Source organism: Andrena cerasifolii, chromosome 16 (genome assembly GCF_050908995.1).
Source record: "Andrena cerasifolii isolate SP2316 chromosome 16, iyAndCera1_principal, whole genome shotgun sequence".
NCBI lineage: Eukaryota > Metazoa > Arthropoda > Insecta > Hymenoptera > Andrenidae > Andrena > Andrena cerasifolii.
Genome location: NC_135133.1, coordinates 3,264,144 through 3,286,501, shown reverse-complemented (window position 1 = coordinate 3,286,501; position 22,358 = coordinate 3,264,144). Strand labels below are relative to the sequence as shown.

Below are 22,358 nucleotides of genomic sequence, written 5' to 3'. Positions count from 1 at the left end.
TTTTTCGATGCTGCTCGCTCAAAAAGTCATAAATATTTCTTGATTGCGGTTACTGTAAGACAATTCGGCATTGAGCGGAGAAAACTGGTCGATGCAGCGTGGGTCTGTTTTGAGTGGAATGTTTTGACAGACACTGATCGATACTACTTACCGTTACATACCTCTTCCAGACACGTGACTGTTTTGAACGATTCTATAATAAAAACAATGATAGTCTGAACTATATTTCGTGTATGATTACGTTTAAGAAGTCACGGGAGAATAATTTCATTGATGAGAGATGTAAAGATGTTGACTGTCTTTTAAACTGCAAAGAGTATGTAAACTTATACAGAAGAAAGTTGCACATGGTTATACGGTTATCCTAGGATCGGAGGAACGAATCGCGCGAGTTATGCATTTTGTTTTCATGGTAATTGCGAGATGACAGAGGTTAATTATCGCAGCCTACGCAACGTTTGATGATTCTATAAACGGAGAATTAGCGTGGACAGTGTTATTTAGAAGTGTCACCAATGGATGACGTATATAAGCTTTACAATGCCAATGCATCGCCAAAGGTGCACATAAAGGAATATTTCGATGAATACCTTAGCATGATATCGTCCGCGGAATGTTTCATACCCGTGAAAAGAGACGATAAAGCCTTAATGTCGCTGATGGATGTTCAACTCGGCGAAGAGGAAATGTCTATGCTGGCATCTTACTGCAGGTATTCTCGTTATTTCTGTTCTTATTCATACTTACCATTGTACCCCGTCTTAATCTCGTAAAATATACATCGTCCCCAGTGTCGACAATTTAACGGTAGAAGGGGAAGTGCCAAAAATGATTAACAGCAGGAAAATGAGGAAGAAGGAGACGTTCGATCCTCGAGAGCCCGAGGATGTGGATCTTCAGACCATCCAGAACTTGAGAAGAAGATGGAAGCACGAAACCAAGCGACCTTGTTACAAGTATCAAAGTGAATTATTCATAGTAAATGTCCGATTGAACATGGAAATATTTGTAGAGGAACGATGTTCCTTTAATAAAACTTACGGCATCCTTTTCTAGAATTACGAGAAGATAGCAGAAACAGGAAGCGAACGCTGTACTCCGGGCCAGGATATTCTGGTCTCGGTCAGGGTTTATCTTCCTTTCACGCAGCGCGCGCGGAACACACCAAGGATGGAGTGCGGTTCATTACTTCGATTGAATAATATTATAGCTGTGCTAGGCTCTCAGACGCTCGCTAATTTGCGAGATAAGATATCTTGCATCGCGGATCACACCATTTCTAAAGAATGTAGTAATAATTTAGGCAGAGCCATCGGACCTATGGCGAAAGTAATGCATCTTCTCCGTCTACGCTTTTCGGACACTGACACGAGGCGTGTACCTTGAATTTCTCTTTATTTCTGTAGGACATTTACAAATCAGGATTCTTTTTTATCGAAGATACCTTTTATAATGATATGAGGCAGGCTGAGAATATTGAGTACGATAAAGTAATTATTGACTGGGCGAAAAGGCGGCCGAAATTGGGGCCCTTTAAAACTGCCGTAATGGAAAATTGTCGAATAGATTCCCTGTTTCTGAGGTTCGGATTTCCATGGGTGTACAAGCACCAGGGTGGGTGTGAGCACTTAATCGTGTTCAGTGATGCAAGGTAATTCCATTGGAATACGCGATAAACTCAAAATTGCAAGGCGGGACGGTCTGGCTTTAATTCAAATTGTTTAATCACTTTCAGATTTATGAACTGCGATGACGAGCTATCTCTAAGCGCATATCCAAGGATAGTGAGATTAAGACCCATGTCTTCTAAGTTTTGCATGATATGCGGCGTGTACAACGTGGAGTGGATCACGATGGAACACGAGAGAATACCGCACAACCCTTGCTACTTCTGTGACACTTGCTTCAAGTCGTACAACTATATCAACGGCAAGAAGTTCGGGAACTTCGAAGCATACGCATACCCGCGTAATACAGAACTGGTGAAAGGAATAATAGACGTGTAAATAAGGATTGTCGTTTTCGCGATGCATACAACTTTTTTATGTTCAACAATAAATTATTTTACTGATGATTTCAGAGAATACAGTTTCCTTAAGTTGTCTCTCGCACTTTGAAGATGTGGCTGAATCTCCAATGCTCTCTTGTACATATGTTCCGCTTCGTCGAGCTTATTCCATCGATGGTACAGCACTCCTGGATTTAGTTAATGTAAAAACGATACACAAGCATCGTGTAATTGGCCGAAACTTTGAAATTTACCTAAATTCGTGTAATACATAGAATCCGTGGGATTCTTCGATATCGCGCTTCTGAAGTGCACTTCTGCTTCTAAAAAATTTCCAGCTTTGCCTAGTATATTTGCGATATTGAAGTGGATAGAGGCATCGTCTGGTAGGAACTTCAAGGCTTGATGCGCTGTGTTAAGCGCTTCGTCGCGCATACCTGTAAGAGTACGCGCATCCTATGAGCGTCGGCATGATGTGAAATTGTAACTGATTCTCTTTTTACGTACCTAAATCATCGAGAAGCAATATCATGTTCGTCCACGCTCTTCTGTGCATCCGTCTCTGCCTAGTAGCATTTTCCCAAGCTTTTAATGCTTTATCGTAGTTCCTTTGTTCCAAGTACTGCAAACACAATTGTTCGTTAGTACCTCTGAAACAGTTTAATTTCTTTAAATTCATCTTCGTTCCACTAACCAACACGCCCAAGTTATACAAGCAATCGGGATACTTGGTTCTATGAGAGAGAGCCATCGAATAACTTTCCTCGGATTCGTTGTACCTCTTCAGAGCGGACAAGACGATACCTAAATTCATCCATGCTGTAGCAAAGTCTTCCCTAAAACTCACAACTCAGTGATAACTATGTTTCTGATCTGAAAGTTTCGGGCACGAGCAAATAAAAACTTTTCCATCCTCCTTGCGTCGGAAATTAGTCGGTTGTAATCAGACTTACTGCAACTCTATCGCCCGTTTAAACAACGTTTCTGCTTCTGAATACTTCCCCTGATCCTTGAGCAGGTTACCAAGATTGTTCATAGCCTGAGAATAGTTGGGATTCAATCTATTCGAGAAAACGTTTCAATTACTTTTACCGTCGTCGCTCTGAGCATTCTCGTTACGCTTGTGTGTACCTTAAAGCTTCTTCGTACTCGTACAGCGCTAACGTAGTGTTTCCAGCGTCCGCGGCATTTTTGGCGATGTTATAGTGAACCTTCGCATTTAATGGGCAAACGTGCAAGGCTGATCTGAAGAGCGAAGTTTCGGTTTTCCATTCGACGCTCCTTGTCCATGATCTCGCGAAAAATAACGAGATCAACACCGTGAATGCTAACAGTGCGTACTGCACGGGAACACGATTGCAGAGCTTTTGTAATCCTAGTGCGAGTAGGAGGCAATAGCCGGCAGAGGGAATGTACAGGGTTCTCTCTGCTAAAACGAAGCCAACGTTGAAGAAGATGTTACTAGCTGGAAGAAATGGTATGACGAGCATTGCCAGTCCCATGATTGAGTACCTGTAAAAAGAAATTGAGATTTGCTGGAAGAAATTTTATAAATTCTGAAATGTATGGCAATTACCTTAACGATTTGTCTTCGGAAGGGCTGAAGGTGGAGGCGACCAAACTGCCAAATGCCAACCAGAATATAAGAATAAAGAATATTCTCTTGTCGTAAGTGGTAATCAAAGGTATACAACCCATGGACCAGTCGAAGCACAACCACTCGGGGCATATCAGTAGCCACACATTTAGACAATAAATATAACTGTAATTCAGTATTCGCAACAATATATTGCGTACGAACGATGCTGGATTATCGACTGGTTGAAAAGTTGGAGCTATAAAACCCATGACGCTGAATCTTATTACAACAAGTAATAAACTGGATGCAAAAAGTGTGAGAAGCCTGATTAATAATTTCTGTTTCTGCTTTAGAATGCTCTTTATTTCCACATGAGAAGATTTTCTCATAAATGTGACCACGTCTAATGGCAACGCCTTGTTCACTACTACAAGATCGTATATACCACAAATTCCCTGAAAACAACAGAAATTAATAATATCCTTCAACGCGTAGAAGCTGTTCTTTTCTTACAATTGCAGTGATTCCTGTTTCTTTGCACAACATTGAAACTGCAATGGATGTGATACAACCACACATACTGGACCATCTGTATAAAAGCCTCTTCGCATATATTGAATAATTGTACAGCAAAATGGATAACCACATGAATAAAGCACACAATAGCTCTGCTCTCCCTACGACACCTGCAACCTGAACATTAGAATAAATTACCATGAACACTAGATCTACCGAGGGGGGTCAAAACGACTTGGCATTTCTTCTAATCATTACTCATTTCCAGTACATTTTGTTTTCTAAAATTCTGTATGATTTTTTTTAAAACACGTAAACAATTAATTCTGTAAAATAGTTTTCATCTTCGTCTGTTTTCTCTTTAAAATTTATATGTAGCATACCTACATATACCGAGATGGGTCATTTTGACCCCTCACGGAACGCAGGTAAATTTTTAGTTTCAGAAGTTTCTCGTATTATTTTCGTATAGTTCAAATACATTTTTAGAAAACTAAGTATATTTCCATACATATACGTTGTACAAAAAGTGCCATAAGATCAGGGCTGGCGCGAGGATGGTTGGTGCCCTTATGCAAGAAAATTTTTGGTGCCCCCAAATTTTTGCACCTGTTTTCTATTTAACATGTTTTGTCTTCAGGAGATACAATAAAAAAAGAATTACATTTACATTTTGTTTATGTAGGAGTTGGTTTCCTTTATTATTAATCGTGAGATATAGTTTTTTAGCGGCTGGTGCCCTTATGCGACGCATAACTTGCATAATGGGTTCCGCTGGCCCTGCATAAGATACATGTATTATGGTTGCTCAATTTTTCCATTCTTCTACCACACACATATTTCGATGAAACGTAAACGGTGTCAAATAGCATATTGTACTAATAATAAAACGAAGAATATTTGTGGTGCGTGTAATAAACGAGTCTGTGGTACATGCTCTGCTAAAATAATCGTAACTTGTAAAAAATGTCTTTGAATTTTATGAGTAATTATTTTCAAAATTACTATCGTTGTTATATTATTATTATTGTTATTATTATCATACAGTTTATATTCAATTTTCTCTCATAAAATAGGAAAATACATAAAAAAGAAATAAAGTCATTTTGACCACCCCGGTAGAAGTAGGTATACGTCAATCGTTGGTTGTTCTAGCGTTAAATTCGTCTGTCACAAATGGCATGAATTTCGCGATTCATACTTACAGCTTCTGTGTGTACTGGATGTACGGCGAACAGGACGGTAGAATAGAATGCAACGCTGTTCCCTTTCGAGCCCAAAAGTACGTTCAGTACTGGTAACATCAGTACACAGACAATCGTGTGCAGTATTATGTTTACTATGCGATAGTCTTGGGCCACCAAGCTTCCACGTAGCCAGAAGTTCCATCTGAAACAATCAGAATCTATAATAATACACGCAGTAGATGCAACAGGTATTTCTTATTTAACGCATTTCTCACCTAAACGTCAGGATTGTGAGTGGTCTGTACGATTTGTGACTATGCTTGTGAATCAGTTTAGTGCCCCAGAAGTCGTTCGTAAAGATATCCTTAAGAGGAGTAGTTTGTACGTCTTCATTGTTCACGATAGCCTCGGAATCGTCGAACACGAATTCGCCGTTGTAGCCGACAGCGCAACACAAAGACAGCAATGCAATTATAAGTAAAGAAAACGGCAGTGGAACCGCTGAAAGGGCAAGTCATGAATAAAATAGTGAAGCCACGTCGATCGCGTCATATCCAATGGATAATTAATTACCCGGTAATCTGGCGCTCGTTTTCGATGACATGCTGACTTTCGCCACATTAAATTTCTTAAACATTCACGTTGCACTTTCGTATGACTCCACATAACTCGTGCATTTATTCGCTTTATAAACTCCAGGCCCCGTACTGCACGATTTCGTGCAATAATGTTGCTAATTTATTGCTTTCCAACGTGCATTAAGAAATTCTGTTTATTTCATACAGCAACAAGTAGTAAAATAATTTGCTGACTTATCTAAACACTAAAGAAACCGCTTGTTCTGAATCTCTCTGTCCTTTTCTAAACACCATGCCCTTTCATTCTACTCGCCACCTCTTTGCAACATGCGTTTCTGCTAGCAGGAGCTAAAAAGTATCAGGAAAGCATGAGGCGAGGAGGTAGCACGTTCACCTATCGCTATCCTTTTCACACACAGTTCCTTTCTCTCTTTAGATCTGTCCAGCGACCTCCACCATTATTCTGCATTCCTGTTACTTTGGGACAATTTCAGCTCCTATTAGGAACATATAGTAGAAAAGTAGAATAATAGAAAAAGAATTGCCACTGTCAAAACCTGTAATAACTATGCACATTTGCGTGGAATATACGCAAAAAGTGTTGCTGAATATTGTTAAAGGTCTATATTTTCGAATGCAACCCTAAAAGTACAGAAATTCATTACAAAATATGATAGAATACTGTGTGTGGTAAAATATTTAAATATGCCATTAATGCATGTATGGTGGGAACAATTCATTTCGCGCGCTTTATTTGTAAAACAATATGGCGACTGATAGCGTCGATTGGTCGATTGGTCGATGGCGTCTGCCACCACAAGCGACGGATGCGTGTGATTTACGTGTTCCAATATTTTGATTAAACGTGCATATAAATATAATCATTTTTGCTATGCAAAAATATATTTAAATGCATCGTGGAGATTTCAAAAATAAGAATCATCGACAGTCACCAGTTATCAGTCGCGTAACGTGCCTGTCACATTGTAGGTTAGGTTGTGTTAAAGAGGTAGCGATTGAGAGCACATGGGTCTGGTGTGAGATTCGAATTGTTCCAAGGGTTTTGTATTCACGAAATTAAGTTTGCATTGCATCGTTAGACACTGGTGTATTCAAGGCATTTATACAGCATGGACGACTTATTAAGAGACGAACGGTTCGCCCACATTGCAAGGGACCCTAAGTTTAAGAGGATACCGAAAGCAGAGAGGAAAGTGAAGATAGACAAAAGGTTTCAAGGTATGTTTAAAGATAAAAAGTTTGCGGTTAAGTATACCGTTGACAAGCGAGGCAGACCTGTAAATCAGACGTCGTCGGAGAATCTTAGAAAGTATTACGATTTGTCAAGCAGCGAAGAGGAGGGGGAGGAGGAGGAGGAGGAGGAGGAGGAAGATCAGAAAGAGAAAAATAAACAAATGAAGAAAGAGAAATCTAAGAAACTTAAAAAAGAAAGAAAGGAAACTAGAACGCTTAAAGCAAAAGGAATTAGTCCTCCTGAGCATGATACGAATAACGAAGATCTAGACGATGATGCTTCGGACAATGATTTTTCAAGCAATGGGGAATTGCTTCGTATTAAGCCAAGAGATGAATGCGACGTCGATTCTGAAGAGCACGGCGAGTCTGAGTCAGAGTCAGATGCAGGGACTGCGGCGAATACTCAGAATTTAAAAGCAGATTTGCGGGAGAGCAAAAGCCAGTTGCATATTAGAAGGAAAAATGAGTCCATCAAGCTTTCGGATAAGGTTCAAGAAAAATTACAAGATTTAAGTACAAATTATGCTAGAGGTGAAGGACTTTTATTAACGGACAGTTCTTCCGACGAAGAGAGCTTGGATAATTCCAGTGGTATATTTACATTAATAACTCTTTTAGTAATTAATTGAATAGCTTCGTAAAAGATTTAATAATGCACACTTTAATTAGATGAAGAAGAGATAGACCATAACTGGGGTGAATTAGACAAAGAGGCTGAGACAACAGACCAAATTACGCACAGATTAGCAGTGTGTAATATGGATTGGGATAGAATACGTGCTTTAGACTTGATGGTCCTGTTTAATTCATTCTTACCAACTGGAGGCTTTATTCGTTCAGTCACGGTAAGAATAATTGACATTCGACGAAGTAAGTATCATTATCAACCTTTATAATAAAGTAATTTCAGATTTATCCATCAGAATTCGGTCTGCAACGCATGAAAGAGGAAGAAATTACCGGTCCAAAAGAACTGATAGAGATGAGCAAAGAGAGCGACATTGATGAGCTTGACGAAGTATATATTCTTTCTTCGTATTTAATGAAGTAAAGATACTGTGTATAATTATGCATTTTAACATTGTAGAACGAGGAAGGGTCGACGTATCACATGGAGAAGCTAAGGCAATATCAGTTAAACAGATTAAAGTATTATTACGCTGTCGTTGATTGCGATTCTGCCGAGGCGGCAAATAAAATTTACATAGAATGCGATGGCACAGAATACGAGTCTACGTCGACAAAGTTGGATCTTAGATTCATACCAGATGACATGGTATTTGATCAGGTACGCTATTAACTCTTTAAGTATGCAAAGTCTTTTCACTCTGTACAACCTTAGATATCTGCTTCCAGACTCCTAAAGAAGTCTGCACCGAGATACCGGAGCCTTCGAAGTATCAACCAAGACAGTTCACAACCACAGCCCTGCAGCAAGTTAAAGTTCAGTTAACTTGGGACGAGACGAATCCAGAAAGACTGGAAGTAGCGCAGAAGTTAAATTCTGGGAAATTAGACGAAGTCAATGCAAATGATTTGCACGCTTATTTAGCTACCGATTCAAGTGACGACGACGCAGGTATTAGTCTTCTATATCTATGGTTACTTGACACTCGCAGCGTTTTCTTCATCGTTATATTTTTCCCTTGGCAGAAGGTAGCGACGGTAAACAGGTGGAGAAGGGATTCGGGGACGACAACAGTGGTTCTGAAGCGGATAAAGACGTTGATCCAATCGAGAAGTATAAGGCTTTGTTGAAAGATATAGAGGAACGGGAAGAAACGAAGCAGAAAAAGGAAGTTGAATTGGAATTCACGTGGGGTCTAGGGACGCAGGAGAAAGCCGAGAAGTTAGTGAAAGAGAGATTAAAGAAAGACGAGAATCTAACGCCGTTCGAACAGTACTTGGAGAAACGTAAAGCGAAGAAGAAAGCCAAACAAGAGGAGCGAAAGAAACGTATGAACGCAAATAAAGATGCGTCGACAGACTCTGAAGGCTCTGCACTATTGGATTCGGATGTAAGCGATACTGGCGATGAAGATACAAATAACGAGTCATCTCGTAGAAAGAAGAAAGCTACGAAGAATAGTAGCCAGGCTTCCCCAGACGAGGAAGACGACGAACGACGTAAAGCTGAATTAGAACTTCTTTTAATGGACGAGAACGAGGGTGACGGCAAACGACATTTCAATATGAAGAAGATCGAAGAACACGCCACGATGTCGAAGTCCAAGCAAAAGCGGCTGAGTAAAAAGAAGAATGGGCAAGATCAACTAGTGCAAGACAATTTTGAAGTAGACGTACAGGATCCTAGGTTCAACGCGTTATTTACATCCCATCACTTCAACATCGACCCGGCAGATCCACATTACAGGAAAACAAAGGGCACCGAAGCTCTGATTAAAGAGAAACTGAAAAGAAGAACCGACAATGAACCTGCTGATGTAAATAAAATTCATTATCCCTTGCGTTGTACCGTGGCCCGATGGAAAGACGTCGGTTGAAATGTCGCAGGGGCAAGAGGGGTTCTTCGCTTGCATTGGCTCCCGCTGCCCGTGTCCCGTTTGTTTACCTTGTATTCGTCGACGTTGTCGCGCCGGCCAATAGGGATATACTATTCGGATCTGATATTCGGACCCTAGAGTTTCTCGACCGACTTCTTTCCATCGGGGCACAGTACAATAACTTAACACGCTATAACGTACTTTTAATCTTTCAGGAAAGCCGAGCGAAACAGTCAAAGACGAAGGCCAACACGGAGCTGCAGACGTTAGTTAAGTCAGTGAAGAAGAACGCGAAAAATATTTCACGGCCAATTAAGTAATTATTTCCATAAATGAATTTTTCATTGAAAGGGAAAAAAGTGACGTTCGTTTCATATTTATTCGTAACCATTGCAATAGTTTGTAAATACATGTATGGGTTGAACCTCGTAGATCCAGTGTTGAGCGACTTTCTACCTATCCGTTCTAAACACCGTTTACAAGTATCTTCAACCTCCAACGATCATCCTTTATGCGTGTCACGCACGTAGCTTTAAAGGGAAAGATATTGTTATTGAATGAAGCAACAGCCAATGACCCCGACACAGTTTTCATTTTCCCAGCCTCCCGAAAATGCCGCTACGCCGTTGGCGGCAGCACCGTGCGCGATTCGCCCGACATATACGGCGGTGCGAAGCTTTTCGTCTGGCAAGGAGAGCGAGGGGGGGACGTGGACTGGGGCATCTGGATGTTGAGCGTCGCTTGGGGGGGACGTCCAATTGACAAAATGTATTTTGAAAGCTACGAGGAATATCGTAGGCCGTAGGTTAGGTTAAGCTTGAACGGCATCCGTTGCAGAGGCGGGTAGCGTTCCCGAGGCTAATTCGCGCGCTCCGCTCGCGAAAATCGATACAAGGCCGCGCTGGAGAGAAGTTTTGGTTATGTATGGAGCACCGAGCGAAAACAAATAAACGCGAATGCCGCGGGACGTAGAAATTCCTCGGTACGATGATGCCGTGGCGACGGTCGAGGGATAGGAGGTGAAAACGTTGGAAACATTGAGGCGGCCGCCAGTGACAGCGGATTTGATGCTCGCATGGGCAGGCACTGTGCAGAGGGAAGGCCGCGACCGCAGGTTTAACGCGCCCTGCCTTGAATACCAAAACAATGTCCGAGAGTCCTAAGATGGGCCTGTTTGGCTCCAAAGACACGACTGAAGAAACAAAGAAAGAAACCAAGGGTGAGTCTCCCGACCGTTACGCTCCTTATTGCATCGACAGCGATTCTGAAACTTATGACACAGAAGCTCTGAGCATCATGGATATCAATGATATTATCGGCGTGCAATCAGAGCCGGTCAGCGACTCCACGTTGGAGAGCGAGATCGCTGCGCTGTCCCAGATCATAACCGACTCTAAAACGGACGGAACGCTGAACGTAATGGGATCGATGTCTGACACGGAGGACGAGGATTTGTCCAAGGATCTGGATGGTCCTATAGGCGAAGACATTGCCATCACTCGAGTGGCTGATATGAGCAGGCAATTGAAGTCGACGTTGGAGGAATTAGATAGTGTTTATCGTGGGGAGGAAGCAACTTGTGCCGGTGATATGGAAGAATTGAGTAAAGAGAACTCGCAGGTTCGTAATGATAATATTGCGCTGGGAAGTATGAAGCTGAACAATCAGCGGGAAAACAGCGATATGGGGGATCGATGTCAAACTAGTGTGTTAACGGACCCTTTGCCTATTGTTGATGCTAAAACTATTGAAAACGTTAATGTTAAGGACAAAATGGATGTTGAATTTATTCCGTCTATAGGTAGTTGTAGTTTAGCCACTTCGGCGGTTGTGCAAAATAAAGAAAGTGTAAGTATACCTGAGGTAAAGCAGGAGGGAAGTAGTGGCGCTGAAGCAGCAGCGATGAACAATGAAGTAATAATTGTAAAAAGTGAGAATAGTATTCGTGGGAGCTTACAGCTTATCGGTGAAGCGTATAGTTCGGAGGACTCTCAGGAGACTAAGACAGATGACACCGAACCGAAAGCAACAAGCTCGTCTGCCACTTTTAACGAAGACTGTTTAATCCCTTGCGAAAAGAAAATGGAAAGAAAGGAATCTTGTGATTCGCAGTATGCTGTAAATAGTACCACTGATATGTCCGATAGTATAAATTCAGATAAGACGTGTATAAACAAAGATATTCCTGCTGTGACAGTGGAGAATGAAGCGGATGGTATTGAAGTTGATACGTTTAACTGCTCTACAAAGTATAAATGTATGGACAAAGTATCTGAGTCTTTAGAAGACGAACAAGACATTGTTCTTAACAAATACAAAGTAGATAGCCCCAAGAGTGTGGTCTTAGAATCTGAGAGAGAAGAGATCAGCGCAGACACCACTGACGCAGATATGGTAGAAGAAGCATCACAGGCAGAGGTAATCGATAAGGTGGAAGTAACACGAGAAAATGTAGCAGCGGAACACGCTAAGATGGATGTAAATGAAGAGAGTATCAAGCTTGTGGATGATGTATGTTCTTCGCAAGATGAGAAGCACAAAGTGGGAATTGAAGAAGAAAATACAGAAATGCAAGAATATCGAGAAAGTGCAGAGTACATGGATAAGGGGGAAGAAGGGAGCCATATAAGCGAAGCTTGCGAACAGGAAGAAACGGGCGCAAGTCAAGAAAACAAGGAGCATGTAAGTACTTTAGACACTGAAAACAATGCCGATGATAGCGATACATTGTTAGATACAAGATCAAATGAGAAAACAAGTACGGATAGCGATATAACAATTATCCAAAAAGAAAATGAGTCAGATGCAGAGTCCTCGCAATGTCACTCCAAAAATGTGGATGATCCTGTTGTTGGTGAATCTCGAGAGTCGGACTCATTGCAAACAATTGACAATTCAATAGTATTAGAAACTAAGGCTGATGCAGTAGAACTACCACGGAAGAAAAGAGAAATGGATATTGAGAAATTGGATAGTACAGAAGAAATGCAACTGGATTCATTGAAGCCAGTTACCGATCAGTTATCACCTGAAAGCTCTGAAGCAAATTCTGTGCCTACTTCGCGTGTAAATGTTGTGGAGGATACAGAAATTAATACAGAGGTGCAAGCTGATGATATTAAAAGACAGGGTCTTGAGATATCTGAGACTGAGACAAAAGAACTTCCAACCAATGAAGCAGCAGGTGCAGTGGAGCCATCGATCGTTGAAGAGACACCTAAGGATGAATTAAAAACAGTGGATTTTAATACAATTTCCAAATGTGAACCACCAATGGAAGTTGAATTAAATTCTGACGTCGTAGCTCGTGTATCACAATCACAGAACACTCCGGATTCTGCGATTCCTATGGATATTAGTACCACCGAAGACAATTTTGCAGACAAAATTGATTCTCCAGAAGAAAATAATGACGTTGTAAAACGAGAACCAGAAATTAATAATTCAGAATCCTTGAAAGCAGAACACAGTTCTGAAGAGCAAAGTCAAGAATCAAATGAAGTTGAGGATACAATAACTCAGAAACCTGAAGTTCCACAGACTTCAGACATAGCTGCTATTTCGAAAGAGTGCAGGGAACCAGAGGATTCAAGAGTTTCAGAAAAGCACGAAGATGTAAATCTTAATGTTCCAGAGGGGAATGAAGATGAAGTACAAACAGTTAAAACTGAAGAGGAGAATTCTTCTAATATCCTTGCAAAACCAGAAGAAACGAGCGAATTAAAGGAGTGCAAAGACAGTTGCAAAAGCGACGAAGAAGAAGCTCTAAAACAGCCTGCAGAGGATAATACAAAAACCGTAATACAAAGTGAAGTAACTATGGAAACAGATGAAATTAAAGAATCTTTAAATAATGAAGATCAAACTCCTGAGCCTGCGTGTACTAAAGAAGATTCGGTTTTGGCAGCATCAGGCCATGTTGAGCTCCCAGTTACTGAGGAAACTTTAGAAGAGGAAGAAGATACAGAGGAGGAAATGAATTTGACTTTAGAACCTGAGGAAACTGAAATGCAATCAGAAGCGGGCGAGTATAATTTGGGGCAAAAATTAGAGAAAGAGAATGCGGCGGAAGTTGTAGAAGAATTTGTTAAAGAAGATCCACGAGTCCCTGTAGAAGAAATTGGTAATACTAATGCAGAATCATTAAACGCAGAAGAGCCAGTTATCTCGGATACAAGTACAGAAACCACCACCCTGGATAATGCTGAAGATTCAATGTTGGACAAAACTGAGGAGTTGTCGAGCAAAGAACAGTTAGAAGATAATGCTTCTAATAGCGATGTTGATAAAAATAACTTGAAGAGTATTTTAGAAAATGCCGGTAACGTAGAAGAAATGTTCTCTGGAGAACAGTGCCAAAATACGCAGGATATTGTCACAAGTATTCTGGATGACGTTAAAAGCCCAACTGACTTTAAGAATATTCTGGGTACAGGAGCAGGTGTAGCGGATGAAATAGAAGAAGTCTTTAAGCGATCTACAGACTTGCCACTGGTTAAGGCTGAAATCGAGGGGTTGGCTGAGAAACTGCCGCACGATCCGGAAGATATCTTAAATAAAGATATGGAGGATACAATCTCAACACAAAACATGGATTCTCTGGAAGGATTGCTGGGCTTAGATCTGATGCCCGAGGGTGAGGACTCTACGTCGAAAACAGTTAAACCAGAGGAGCAGACTCAGGAACAGGAGATGGTGCCAAAGGATGTGGACATGGGCCTCTTATTGGAACAAACAAGCACACAAGCTTCAGATTACATAACAGATGTTATTAGCAGTTTAACAGATAGGAACGCAGTATCATTGGAAGATAATACAGAAAAAAATGATGTAACGCAAGCTGCGGATGTGAAATCTGAGGAAGCTCAGGCAAGTAGTCTATTGAAAGTTAGTAGTGGTATAATTCCCGAGTCTATGGACAAGAATGAGAATGTAGAGGATCTCCAGAAGCAATTAGAAGTAAGTGCCAGTCTGCCAGGGAATGAATTGGACATGGATTTCGAAGAAACTCCATCAGAATCTGTAGGTGATTTGGAGGAGACGGATTCTAAGCTGGAATTGACCTCAGACATTTTGTTGGAAAATGTGGATCAAAGCGAGAATGATGCGGCGGCTGGTGCAGAAACTTCACAGCCCAGCTCTGAAATATCGGAGCTCGAATCAGCAGTTAAGTTTCTCCAAGAGTCCGAAGAGCACGCTATCGATTCCCCGCTGGTGCTCTCTCCTAAAATGGTAGAAAGCGTGGTAGACGATATATCCAAGCAAGCAGATGCTTCGTCTCTTTTTGTACCTGACGAGGATATATGCGAGAGCACGTCAGAGCTGGAAGCAGAACTTCAAAACATCACATCCGACTCCATTTCCATCTCTGAAGCCGAGATCATATCAGAAGCTGCGAAACTGGAGAGCGAGCGAAAACTGGCAGAGCAAATTAAGATCGATTCTCCGCCGAACAAGTTCGAGGAAGCGAATGATGAGAAACTGGCTGCAGTCGAAGAAAAGGTAAAGATACCTGAGGCTGAGACTAATATTAACACAGATTCTTTGCAGGTCGTTGAAGTACAACAGGCACCAAATCCTGAGGTCGAGAAGGTATCTGAAACAGTGGAAACGTTGCCTAAAAATGTAGTAAAGGTGTCTGATACTATCCCGAAAGTTTCGATCTTGGAGGAACGCCTGAAAGAGCCGCCTAAAATAGAAATTCCAATCGCGGACATGACGAAGGTTTCGATGTCTCCGACAACGTCCAAGGATAGCCTTCTCATTCAAAGGGATACCAAATTGATCGCCTACCAGAAGATGTTGGAGTCGCCAAAATTGTCAGAGAAATCGGAGCCGAAGATCATGGACACGCCTCGAAAGGACTCGGAGAAGCATGACTTCGAGAACGTTGGCTCGCCAAGGATCATTCTGAAGATCGCCAAGTCCGCCATCACCGATTGCGGGGAACCTAGATCGCCCAAAAGCCCGAAGATCCGATCTGCGACCAACTCGCCAAACCCCGAAGACAGCCCGGGTCAGAAGTTAGGTAAGATAAAACTGAAATTGTCGAAAGGCGGCCACCCTTCTATAATATCCAACGAGAAAGTAGAAGAGACGGGGCAATGGTACTCCGAAGGTTCTTCGTCACTGTCTCCTATTGGCATGAAGATCAAGCTATCGAAATCAGGAGATGCGTCTATAGTCTGTTCGGAGAAATACGAGTCTGGCGATGACTCCAAGGAGGTGAAACACAAATTCGAGGAAGCCAAGAGGACCGAATCGCCAATCGGGATGAAGATCAAGTTGTCGAAAAGTGGGGACGCTTCTATAGTGCAGCAGGACTCCAAGGATATACAGTTGAAGCACAAGGATAAGCTTGACATAGTTCAGGGAAGCCCAAAGAGGACAGAGTCTCCAATTGGGATGAAGATCAAGCTGTCTAAAAGCGGAGACGCATCGATAATTCAACCAGAAAGGCTGGATCCTTCAGAGGAGCACAGAGATAGCGTGCAGCTAAGGCCGAAAGAGAAACTGGAAGCTTCCTATGATTCTCCAAAGAGAACAGAGTCTCCTATCGGAATGAAAATAAAGTTATCCAAAAGTGGAGATGCCTCGATCGTCTCCCCAGACATCTCTGAAGACAGCAAGGCGAAGGACAAGGTAGATTCGTCTCCGGAAATTCCAAAGCGGACCGAGTCCCCAATAGGAATGAAAATTAAGCTAGCCAAAACGAAGGGTGGAGCTTCTATAATCTCGGTAGAGAACACTGAAGATACAAAAGAGAAGCTGGAAATTCCGGATATCCCGAAGAGGACCGAGTCTCCGCTTGGAATGAAGATTAAATTATCCAAAAGTGGAGACGCGTCTATCGTTCATTCGGAAGTTTTGGAAGAGATTAAAGATACCAAACAGAAGGAGAAACCAGAAGGAACGCAGGAGACGATAAGATCATCGGACACTTCCCCCGGCGTGAAAATAAAGGTGATAAAATTGGGAGAGACGTCCGTGGTTGCGCAAGAACCTGTGGAGGGGCCGGAAGCCACGCAAGAATCTCTGCAGAAGGTCGAATCGCCGATCGGTATGAAAATCAAGCTGTCCAAGTTTGGAGACGCATCCATAATATCGACAGAGAAGCAAGAACAGCCAGAAGAAGCGAAAACCCTTCAGGAGACGCCAAAGAGAACAGAATCTCCAATTGGTATGAAGATTAAGCTTTCCAAAACCGGTGACGCTTCTATTATACAGACAGAAGTACCCGAAGATATCAATAAAACGGCACGTACAGCCGATGTGGATCACTCGAAGGCCAACGACACTGGTTTAGGAATGAAGATAAAGCTGCTGAAATCCGGGGATGCCTCCATAGTGGAATCTGACAAGAAGGAGAGGCAGCAAAGGCGTCGAGACACTGAATCACCTCTCGAGATGAAGATCAAGCTGTCTAAGACTGGGCATCCGACGATTGTGGCTTGTGACAATCACGGAGACCTTACGTACAAGTCGAAAGAACTTGCAGACCAGTCGCACGGCTTTGCGCAGAGATACAAGGACTCTGCGCAAGCTGCCCACAAGGAACCTGCGCTGAAGATCCTCAAGACGGGACACTCGACCATCTTGCAGAGCAATCGTTCGGAATTGACGATCGAGCCAGTGCAGGTGCAAAGTAAGAAGGCGGATAATGTGATGGAAATATCCCCGAAACGTAAAGAGATCACAATCGCGCCGATAGAATCGAAGAAGTCGAAACTGGAGGCTCAGCTTACTCAGATGTTGCCCGAGGTCACTATCCAGCCTGTAACGTCGAGGGATCAGAAGCAGTTCCTGTTCGACCCGAAGAACAGCGCGATCAGTCTTCAGCAGATGAACGTGATCAGCCAAGAAATCAGTATTACCCAAGTCAGACCGTCCAAGCCACAGGACACCACTATGAGCGAGAAGCTCAAGGACATCTTGGCCAAGAACACAAGTGGCTCCCCAATGAACTCCGACTGCGAGATCATAGAACATCGGCCAGAATTAATTATAGTTAACGAGAACTCCAACTCTAGCCAGGACGTCATGATCATAGAGGAAGTCTCGCCCAGCAGGATGCCCGAAGTGAAGGTGCCGAAGAAAAGGGGTAGACCCAGGAGGAATCCGATGGCCCAAGCATCCATCCACCCTCCGCCCCACTTGTTGCTGTCCAGGGATCCATTGTCGATGGAGGAAGTACAGCAGATGCAGCAAATGCAGCAAATGCAGCAACCACAAGTACCTCACTTCGAAGCTAGAGAAAACGAGAGGCCGAAAAGGACTTGCAGGAGTCAAAAGAGCTATGCACCTCCTAAGAGAGGCAGAGGACGAGGTGTGTATTATCTAATAATTGTAAGCTTAAGATTGTGCACTACAAATTGTTCGTCTATTCTAATATATGCTCCTTTGTACGGTAGGCCGAGGAAAAAGGAAGTTGGATAACATAGATCTCCAGATGATAAAGAAGCCTAGAATGGAGCAGGACTTGAACGTGATAGAAGCTTCTACAACGGCTGTAATAACGATAGACGAGACCACTTTGCAGCGAGAGAATTTTGGGAAATCACCAGAGTTGTATAAGGCCCTTAAGCAGCCAGCTATGGAGGCCAAAATCAGCTCCACGAGCAAAGTAGAGAAGAAGACTATGGGGCAGAAAACTGAGGGTGCCAAGATTGTAAATATACCAAATTGTGCGACTCCAGACTCTACAAGTATGCATCCCAACATGGCCAGGGTCATGCCTAAGCCAATATCGAATGATTCTAAAGATAAGAAATCGGCGGAGGCGATGCAGAAAACCGCACTAAAGCCAGTTCTCGATGATAAGCCAGTGGAGCATATAAAGCTGGAAAACAAAGATACGTTAATACCTCCGGGACACTCGAACTGGTTGACTCCAACCTCTAAACGTTCAGCAGAAGGTGCCGCGAAACAGGAGAATGTGTCTACAGTGCAGGTGATAGACGAGGACACGAGAATGAGCGCAGAATCCGGTTCGAGATCTCAAACTCCAGCTAGAAACATTTCTGCACCAGGTATTGAATTGAACATTACTATCGCATCATTCCTTAACCAATCTCTACCTTTTTATCTTACCATGTAACCTGTTTCCCTATATTTTTTCTTGGCATTACGATTAATGTAATTATAATATTATTTTTTTCGCTTGTGTTGAACACTTGCATTATTCCTATGATATTTAGAACGTGAAAAGATAACGATGTACGTCACTCTCTATATTTACATATTATTATATACTAGTGCAACTGTACATAGCGTCTAAGAAACGGTTTTTATTGCATTTTTTAATGTTTTAATTTGTTGCGAGGGAAAACATGGTAATGAGATTCGTAGTAATGAGAAGAAAGCTTGAACCACAGTCATCGTATGACTAAACTAAATCAAAAGATAAATGTATTGGTAGACCTCCAAGTAAGGTATCTATAAATAGATCTTTTCTTGTGTCCTAACATCTCTCAAGTACCTAAATGTGAAATAGTTGTATTTAAATCAAACAGAAAATCCACCGCTACTTCTGATCGTAATGGCCGTTAATACACACAGAATATGAAAACCATGATGGTCAGTAGTGTGTTCCAATAATGTATATTTGTCTCTGAATATCTTACTCTTGAAAGCATAGAAATATGGATGCGTCAAGTGCTGATAACTGTAAATCCATGGACATTACTTTCTACCTTACTATTTATTTTCATCCAGCCATGATTCTTTTATACGCAATGCCTGTTTTTTAAATGTAATTTTTAGTTAAGATCGCAGCATACTATAACAATGTAATTGGTTATGTTTTCGTGCCAAACAAATCAAGCGTCACTAACAACCGTTGCAGCTTCTGAAACAATAGTGAACGAGGAGTCTCAAGGAAGCGTACTCAGCACCGCAACCACAGAATCAGAGAAGGTGAAGGTGAAGAATCGAAGGATGGAGATTAACTTTGATCCAGACGAAGGACCATTTACTGTCGACAAGATAGCTGAGTACGAGTGGCCACTTGACCGTAAGGGCGAAACCTTTATGATACAGGAGCAGATATCCCAGTACCTTGGCGTTAAGTCTTTCAAAAGGAAATATCCAGACCTGAAGCGAAGAATGGTGGATATGGAAGAGAGGAATTATTTGAGAGAGAATGCATTAGTTAGCGAAGCGATGTGTGATATGGGTAAGATGTTTGTCTCTTCGCAGATGCGAGTTTAAATCACGGGTATGGAACAGTTGTAACATTTGGAATTTTTAAACATTATACCAGGGTTGACTGTCATATGCAGTTCAGAAGTATTGGATGTGATGTGTAGCGATTTTCCTGACCAATACGAAGAATATCGGAAACATATGCGCGAGAAGCAAGTGAAAGAACATTCCAAGAAGCAGAAGGAATTAACGGCCGCCGCGAATGCAGAGAAGAATAGGATCGATCTAGCAGAAATGGCGGTCCAGTCTGCACTGGCCTGGAACATTAGCTTGAATAAAGTTCGCAGGGAGAATAGGAAGTGTAGCTTAGATTTACAGACCTTTACTATACACGTGCCAAAGAAGCAACAGAAAGTTGAAGCGGAACGTAAAATCGGTCATTATCCTGTCGCTTTAATACCAGGCCAGTATACGGATTATTATCGCGAATACACACCGGCGGAATTGCGATATTACCCTTTGAATACCGTTCTATACGGTCCCATGCGACCAAACGAGCGTAAATTCGATAGCCAGTCAGAGGGATCTCAGAGCGACAGTGACAGTGATTCGTCGTCAGACGATTCCAGGTTCGTGTTACAGTTTTATATTGTTAACGTCTTAGCGCCTCTTGCGAACAGATAGTCGTCTATTTTTTATGTAGTTCATCTTCTAGCGAGGGAACACAAGACACCGAAGGTTCTCAGTCCACAATGGATGAAGTAGATATGGAGATAGTGAATCAGAAAGACGAAGTGAAACTGAAGTGCAAGATGTGCTTGAAAGCACTAAACAAACACAGTAAAAATGAAGTATTGATCCAGTGCGGGACGTGCAATGGACATGGTAATAATTTTGCCTTTAGTTCGTCCCTAGTTTCCTTGTTTCTTACAGTCTGAATTGGTAATTGCAATGTCGTTGCAGTTCACCCGTCGTGTATAGATCTAACGCTGGACATGGTGCCTCACATCCAATCGTACGCGTGGCAATGCACCGACTGCAAAACTTGTGCTCAATGTCACGATCCTGCGGACGAGGACAAGATGCTCTTCTGCGACATGTGCGATAGGGGGTATGCTTCTTTGTAGAAGAATGGGTACGATATAGAGAAAGAAGCGCATGATTACACGATGGTTTAATATCCACCAGGTATCACATTTACTGCGTTGGCCTTCGACGAGTACCACAAGGAAGGTGGCACTGCCAGGAGTGCGCGGTTTGCGCGAATTGCGGCTCAAGGGAGCCCGGAGGGATGAACTCTGACAGAAACAGTGTCGCTCAATGGCAGCACGAATACAAAAAGGGTGACAAAAATACTCGTGTATATGTCTCAACGCTGTGCGTTCCATGCTCAAAGTAAGTAATGGTTGAATTCTGTGGTTCTTTGGTGTGACGTACGAGTGAAAGTGTTACTAAAATTACACGTACTAATGCAAGTCTTCAAGTTTATTCACGAGGCTTCATGTTTGCTTCACGAGCTCCTCGATCCTTAATTAATGAGAGAACTGTGAGAGTTAGGGTGACTAATGCTAATATACGTACACGTACGTTCTGTATTCTATCATTTATTCACGCATGCACATAAGAAGATTCACCCAGGGTACAGAATATCATATTAGTCGTTTCATACTAAATTCCGGCATTTTAACGAGTCCTTATCCAAACTCACTAACCCCCATGATCTTTATGCAATAACAAGGCTATGGCGAAAGGGTCGCTATTGCCCGCACTGCAGTCGCTGTCATACTGCCCCAAGACTCGACCTGGAAGCGAATCTAGTGCATTGCAGCGCATGTGACAAATATCTGCACTTAGGTATTGACACAATAATTCCATATAATTCTGCTACTTACTTTTCATTGCATGTCATCGCATCTGCATGTCTCATCAAATATTTCTATTCTCTGAAGGCAGCTTCAGGTATGGTAGAGAAGCTTAAGAAATCTTGAGAATGGGAGATATGTGCAGTAATTTCGTAGGTTTAATACGACGATGCGCAAAGGTTGTCGCTGCGAACCATTAATTAACAATGCTTGCAGGGTGCGTGGAGACCAAGGGAATGGTATTAGACAGGAGAAATTACCTGTGTGATTTTTGCGCACCGAATCGACAGCAAGTGGTGAAGCCGTTAGTATCGAAGACATTGAGAAGTTAAAAAATAAAGTGGATAATGTACCATTTCTCTTCGAACTGGAAACTAAAAACTGTATAAAATCTGAATGGTGTGTGTAGAGAAACTGGTAAGATAGACAATTTTTTATTTGTATGGAACAGTGAATGCATCGCGAGGAATCATTTGTCGTGAAGTATTTCTTATCAATTTCTGCGAGATATGCGGGTGTATATAATTGTATGGTCGTAAGCAATTCGAAAGCTTGACATTTTTGTTACGAAACGATGGCTAATGTTGGCTGCGTATAAAACTTAAAATACAACAAGTCTCATTTTGAATATCCAGTGAAACTTTGAAGGGATTCCATTTTCTTTTGAAATAATGTTTAATTTTCTATTAATTTTATATCTCAACTGTCCTTTCTGAACATATCG

General features: G+C 42.0%; 4 protein-coding genes across 9 annotated transcripts; 3 read left to right on the top strand and 1 right to left on the bottom strand.

Annotated features, from left to right (window-relative positions):
- The first annotated feature begins 34 nt into the window (after window positions 1-34).
- Pbp49 (proximal sequence element A Pbp49) lies at window positions 35-2,074 on the top strand. Its single transcript, XM_076829311.1, has 5 exons — window positions 35-712; window positions 792-978; window positions 1,057-1,329; window positions 1,407-1,651; window positions 1,736-2,074. Exons 1-5 carry the CDS (start codon window positions 516-518, stop codon window positions 2,004-2,006), a joined length of 1,173 nt encoding a protein of 390 aa, XP_076685426.1. The 5' UTR covers window positions 35-515; the 3' UTR covers window positions 2,007-2,074.
- On the bottom strand, window positions 2,039-6,535 carry LOC143377696 (protein O-mannosyl-transferase Tmtc4). Of its 3 annotated transcripts, none has more exons than XM_076829299.1 (11): window positions 5,864-6,535; window positions 5,566-5,791; window positions 5,309-5,492; window positions 4,101-4,273; window positions 3,585-4,042; window positions 3,140-3,520; window positions 2,962-3,069; window positions 2,703-2,850; window positions 2,516-2,630; window positions 2,263-2,445; window positions 2,039-2,196 (listed from the first exon to the last, which is right to left on the bottom strand). In XM_076829299.1, exons 3-11 carry the CDS (start codon window positions 5,490-5,492, stop codon window positions 2,060-2,062), a joined length of 1,887 nt encoding a protein of 628 aa, XP_076685414.1. In that variant the 5' UTR covers window positions 5,566-5,791; window positions 5,864-6,535; the 3' UTR covers window positions 2,039-2,059. The 3 variants fall into 3 exon arrangements, with proteins under 3 accessions (XP_076685414.1, XP_076685412.1, XP_076685413.1); XM_076829297.1 differs by having other exon boundaries at window positions 4,101-4,280; window positions 5,864-6,533; XM_076829298.1 differs by having other exon boundaries at window positions 2,703-2,844; window positions 4,101-4,280; window positions 5,864-6,529.
- Window positions 6,536-6,662: 127 nt separating this feature from the next.
- Window positions 6,663-10,060, top strand: LOC143377695 (ESF1 homolog). The gene is made up of 7 exons (XM_076829296.1): window positions 6,663-7,716; window positions 7,795-7,970; window positions 8,036-8,143; window positions 8,213-8,413; window positions 8,482-8,704; window positions 8,779-9,569; window positions 9,845-10,060. Exons 1-7 carry the CDS (start codon window positions 6,999-7,001, stop codon window positions 9,947-9,949), a joined length of 2,322 nt encoding a protein of 773 aa, XP_076685411.1. The 5' UTR covers window positions 6,663-6,998; the 3' UTR covers window positions 9,950-10,060.
- A 265-nt stretch (window positions 10,061-10,325) lies between these two features.
- E(y)3 (PHD finger protein enhancer of yellow 3) lies at window positions 10,326-22,285 on the top strand. 4 transcript variants are annotated; one of them, XM_076829291.1, is made up of 10 exons: window positions 10,327-13,130; window positions 13,170-17,955; window positions 18,041-18,658; window positions 19,474-19,803; window positions 19,891-20,401; window positions 20,476-20,657; window positions 20,736-20,883; window positions 20,961-21,167; window positions 21,511-21,626; window positions 21,851-22,285. In XM_076829291.1, exons 1-10 carry the CDS (start codon window positions 10,776-10,778, stop codon window positions 21,964-21,966), a joined length of 9,369 nt encoding a protein of 3,122 aa, XP_076685406.1. In that variant the 5' UTR covers window positions 10,327-10,775; the 3' UTR covers window positions 21,967-22,285. The 4 variants fall into 4 exon arrangements, with proteins under 4 accessions (XP_076685405.1, XP_076685406.1, XP_076685404.1 ...); XM_076829290.1 differs by having other exon boundaries at window positions 10,326-17,955; window positions 20,488-20,657; XM_076829289.1 differs by having other exon boundaries at window positions 10,327-17,955.
- The last annotated feature ends 73 nt before the right edge of the window (window positions 22,286-22,358 follow it).

Excerpts from the sequence above, each read along its gene's own strand:
- Pbp49 (XM_076829311.1), top strand. The coding sequence starts at position 516 with ATGGATGACGTATATAAGCTTTACAATGCCAATGCATCGCCAAAGGTG. Across the intron at positions 713-791 it reads ATGCTGGCATCTTACTGCAG|TGTCGACAATTTAACGGTAG; the intron begins GTATTCTCGTTA and ends CATCGTCCCCAG. Across the intron at positions 1,652-1,735 it reads ATCGTGTTCAGTGATGCAAG|ATTTATGAACTGCGATGACG; the intron begins GTAATTCCATTG and ends AATCACTTTCAG.
- LOC143377696 (XM_076829297.1), bottom strand. The coding sequence starts at position 5,927 with ATGTTTAAGAAATTTAATGTGGCGAAAGTCAGCATGTCATCGAAAACG. Across the intron at positions 5,493-5,565 it reads CTCACAATCCTGACGTTTAG|ATGGAACTTCTGGCTACGTG; the intron begins GTGAGAAATGCG and ends TGATTGTTTCAG. Across the intron at positions 2,851-2,961 it reads AAACGGGCGATAGAGTTGCA|TTTTAGGGAAGACTTTGCTA; the intron begins GTAAGTCTGATT and ends CTGAGTTGTGAG.
- LOC143377695 (XM_076829296.1), top strand. The coding sequence starts at position 6,999 with ATGGACGACTTATTAAGAGACGAACGGTTCGCCCACATTGCAAGGGAC. Across the intron at positions 7,717-7,794 it reads GAGCTTGGATAATTCCAGTG|ATGAAGAAGAGATAGACCAT; the intron begins GTATATTTACAT and ends CACTTTAATTAG. Across the intron at positions 8,144-8,212 it reads ACATTGATGAGCTTGACGAA|AACGAGGAAGGGTCGACGTA; the intron begins GTATATATTCTT and ends TTAACATTGTAG.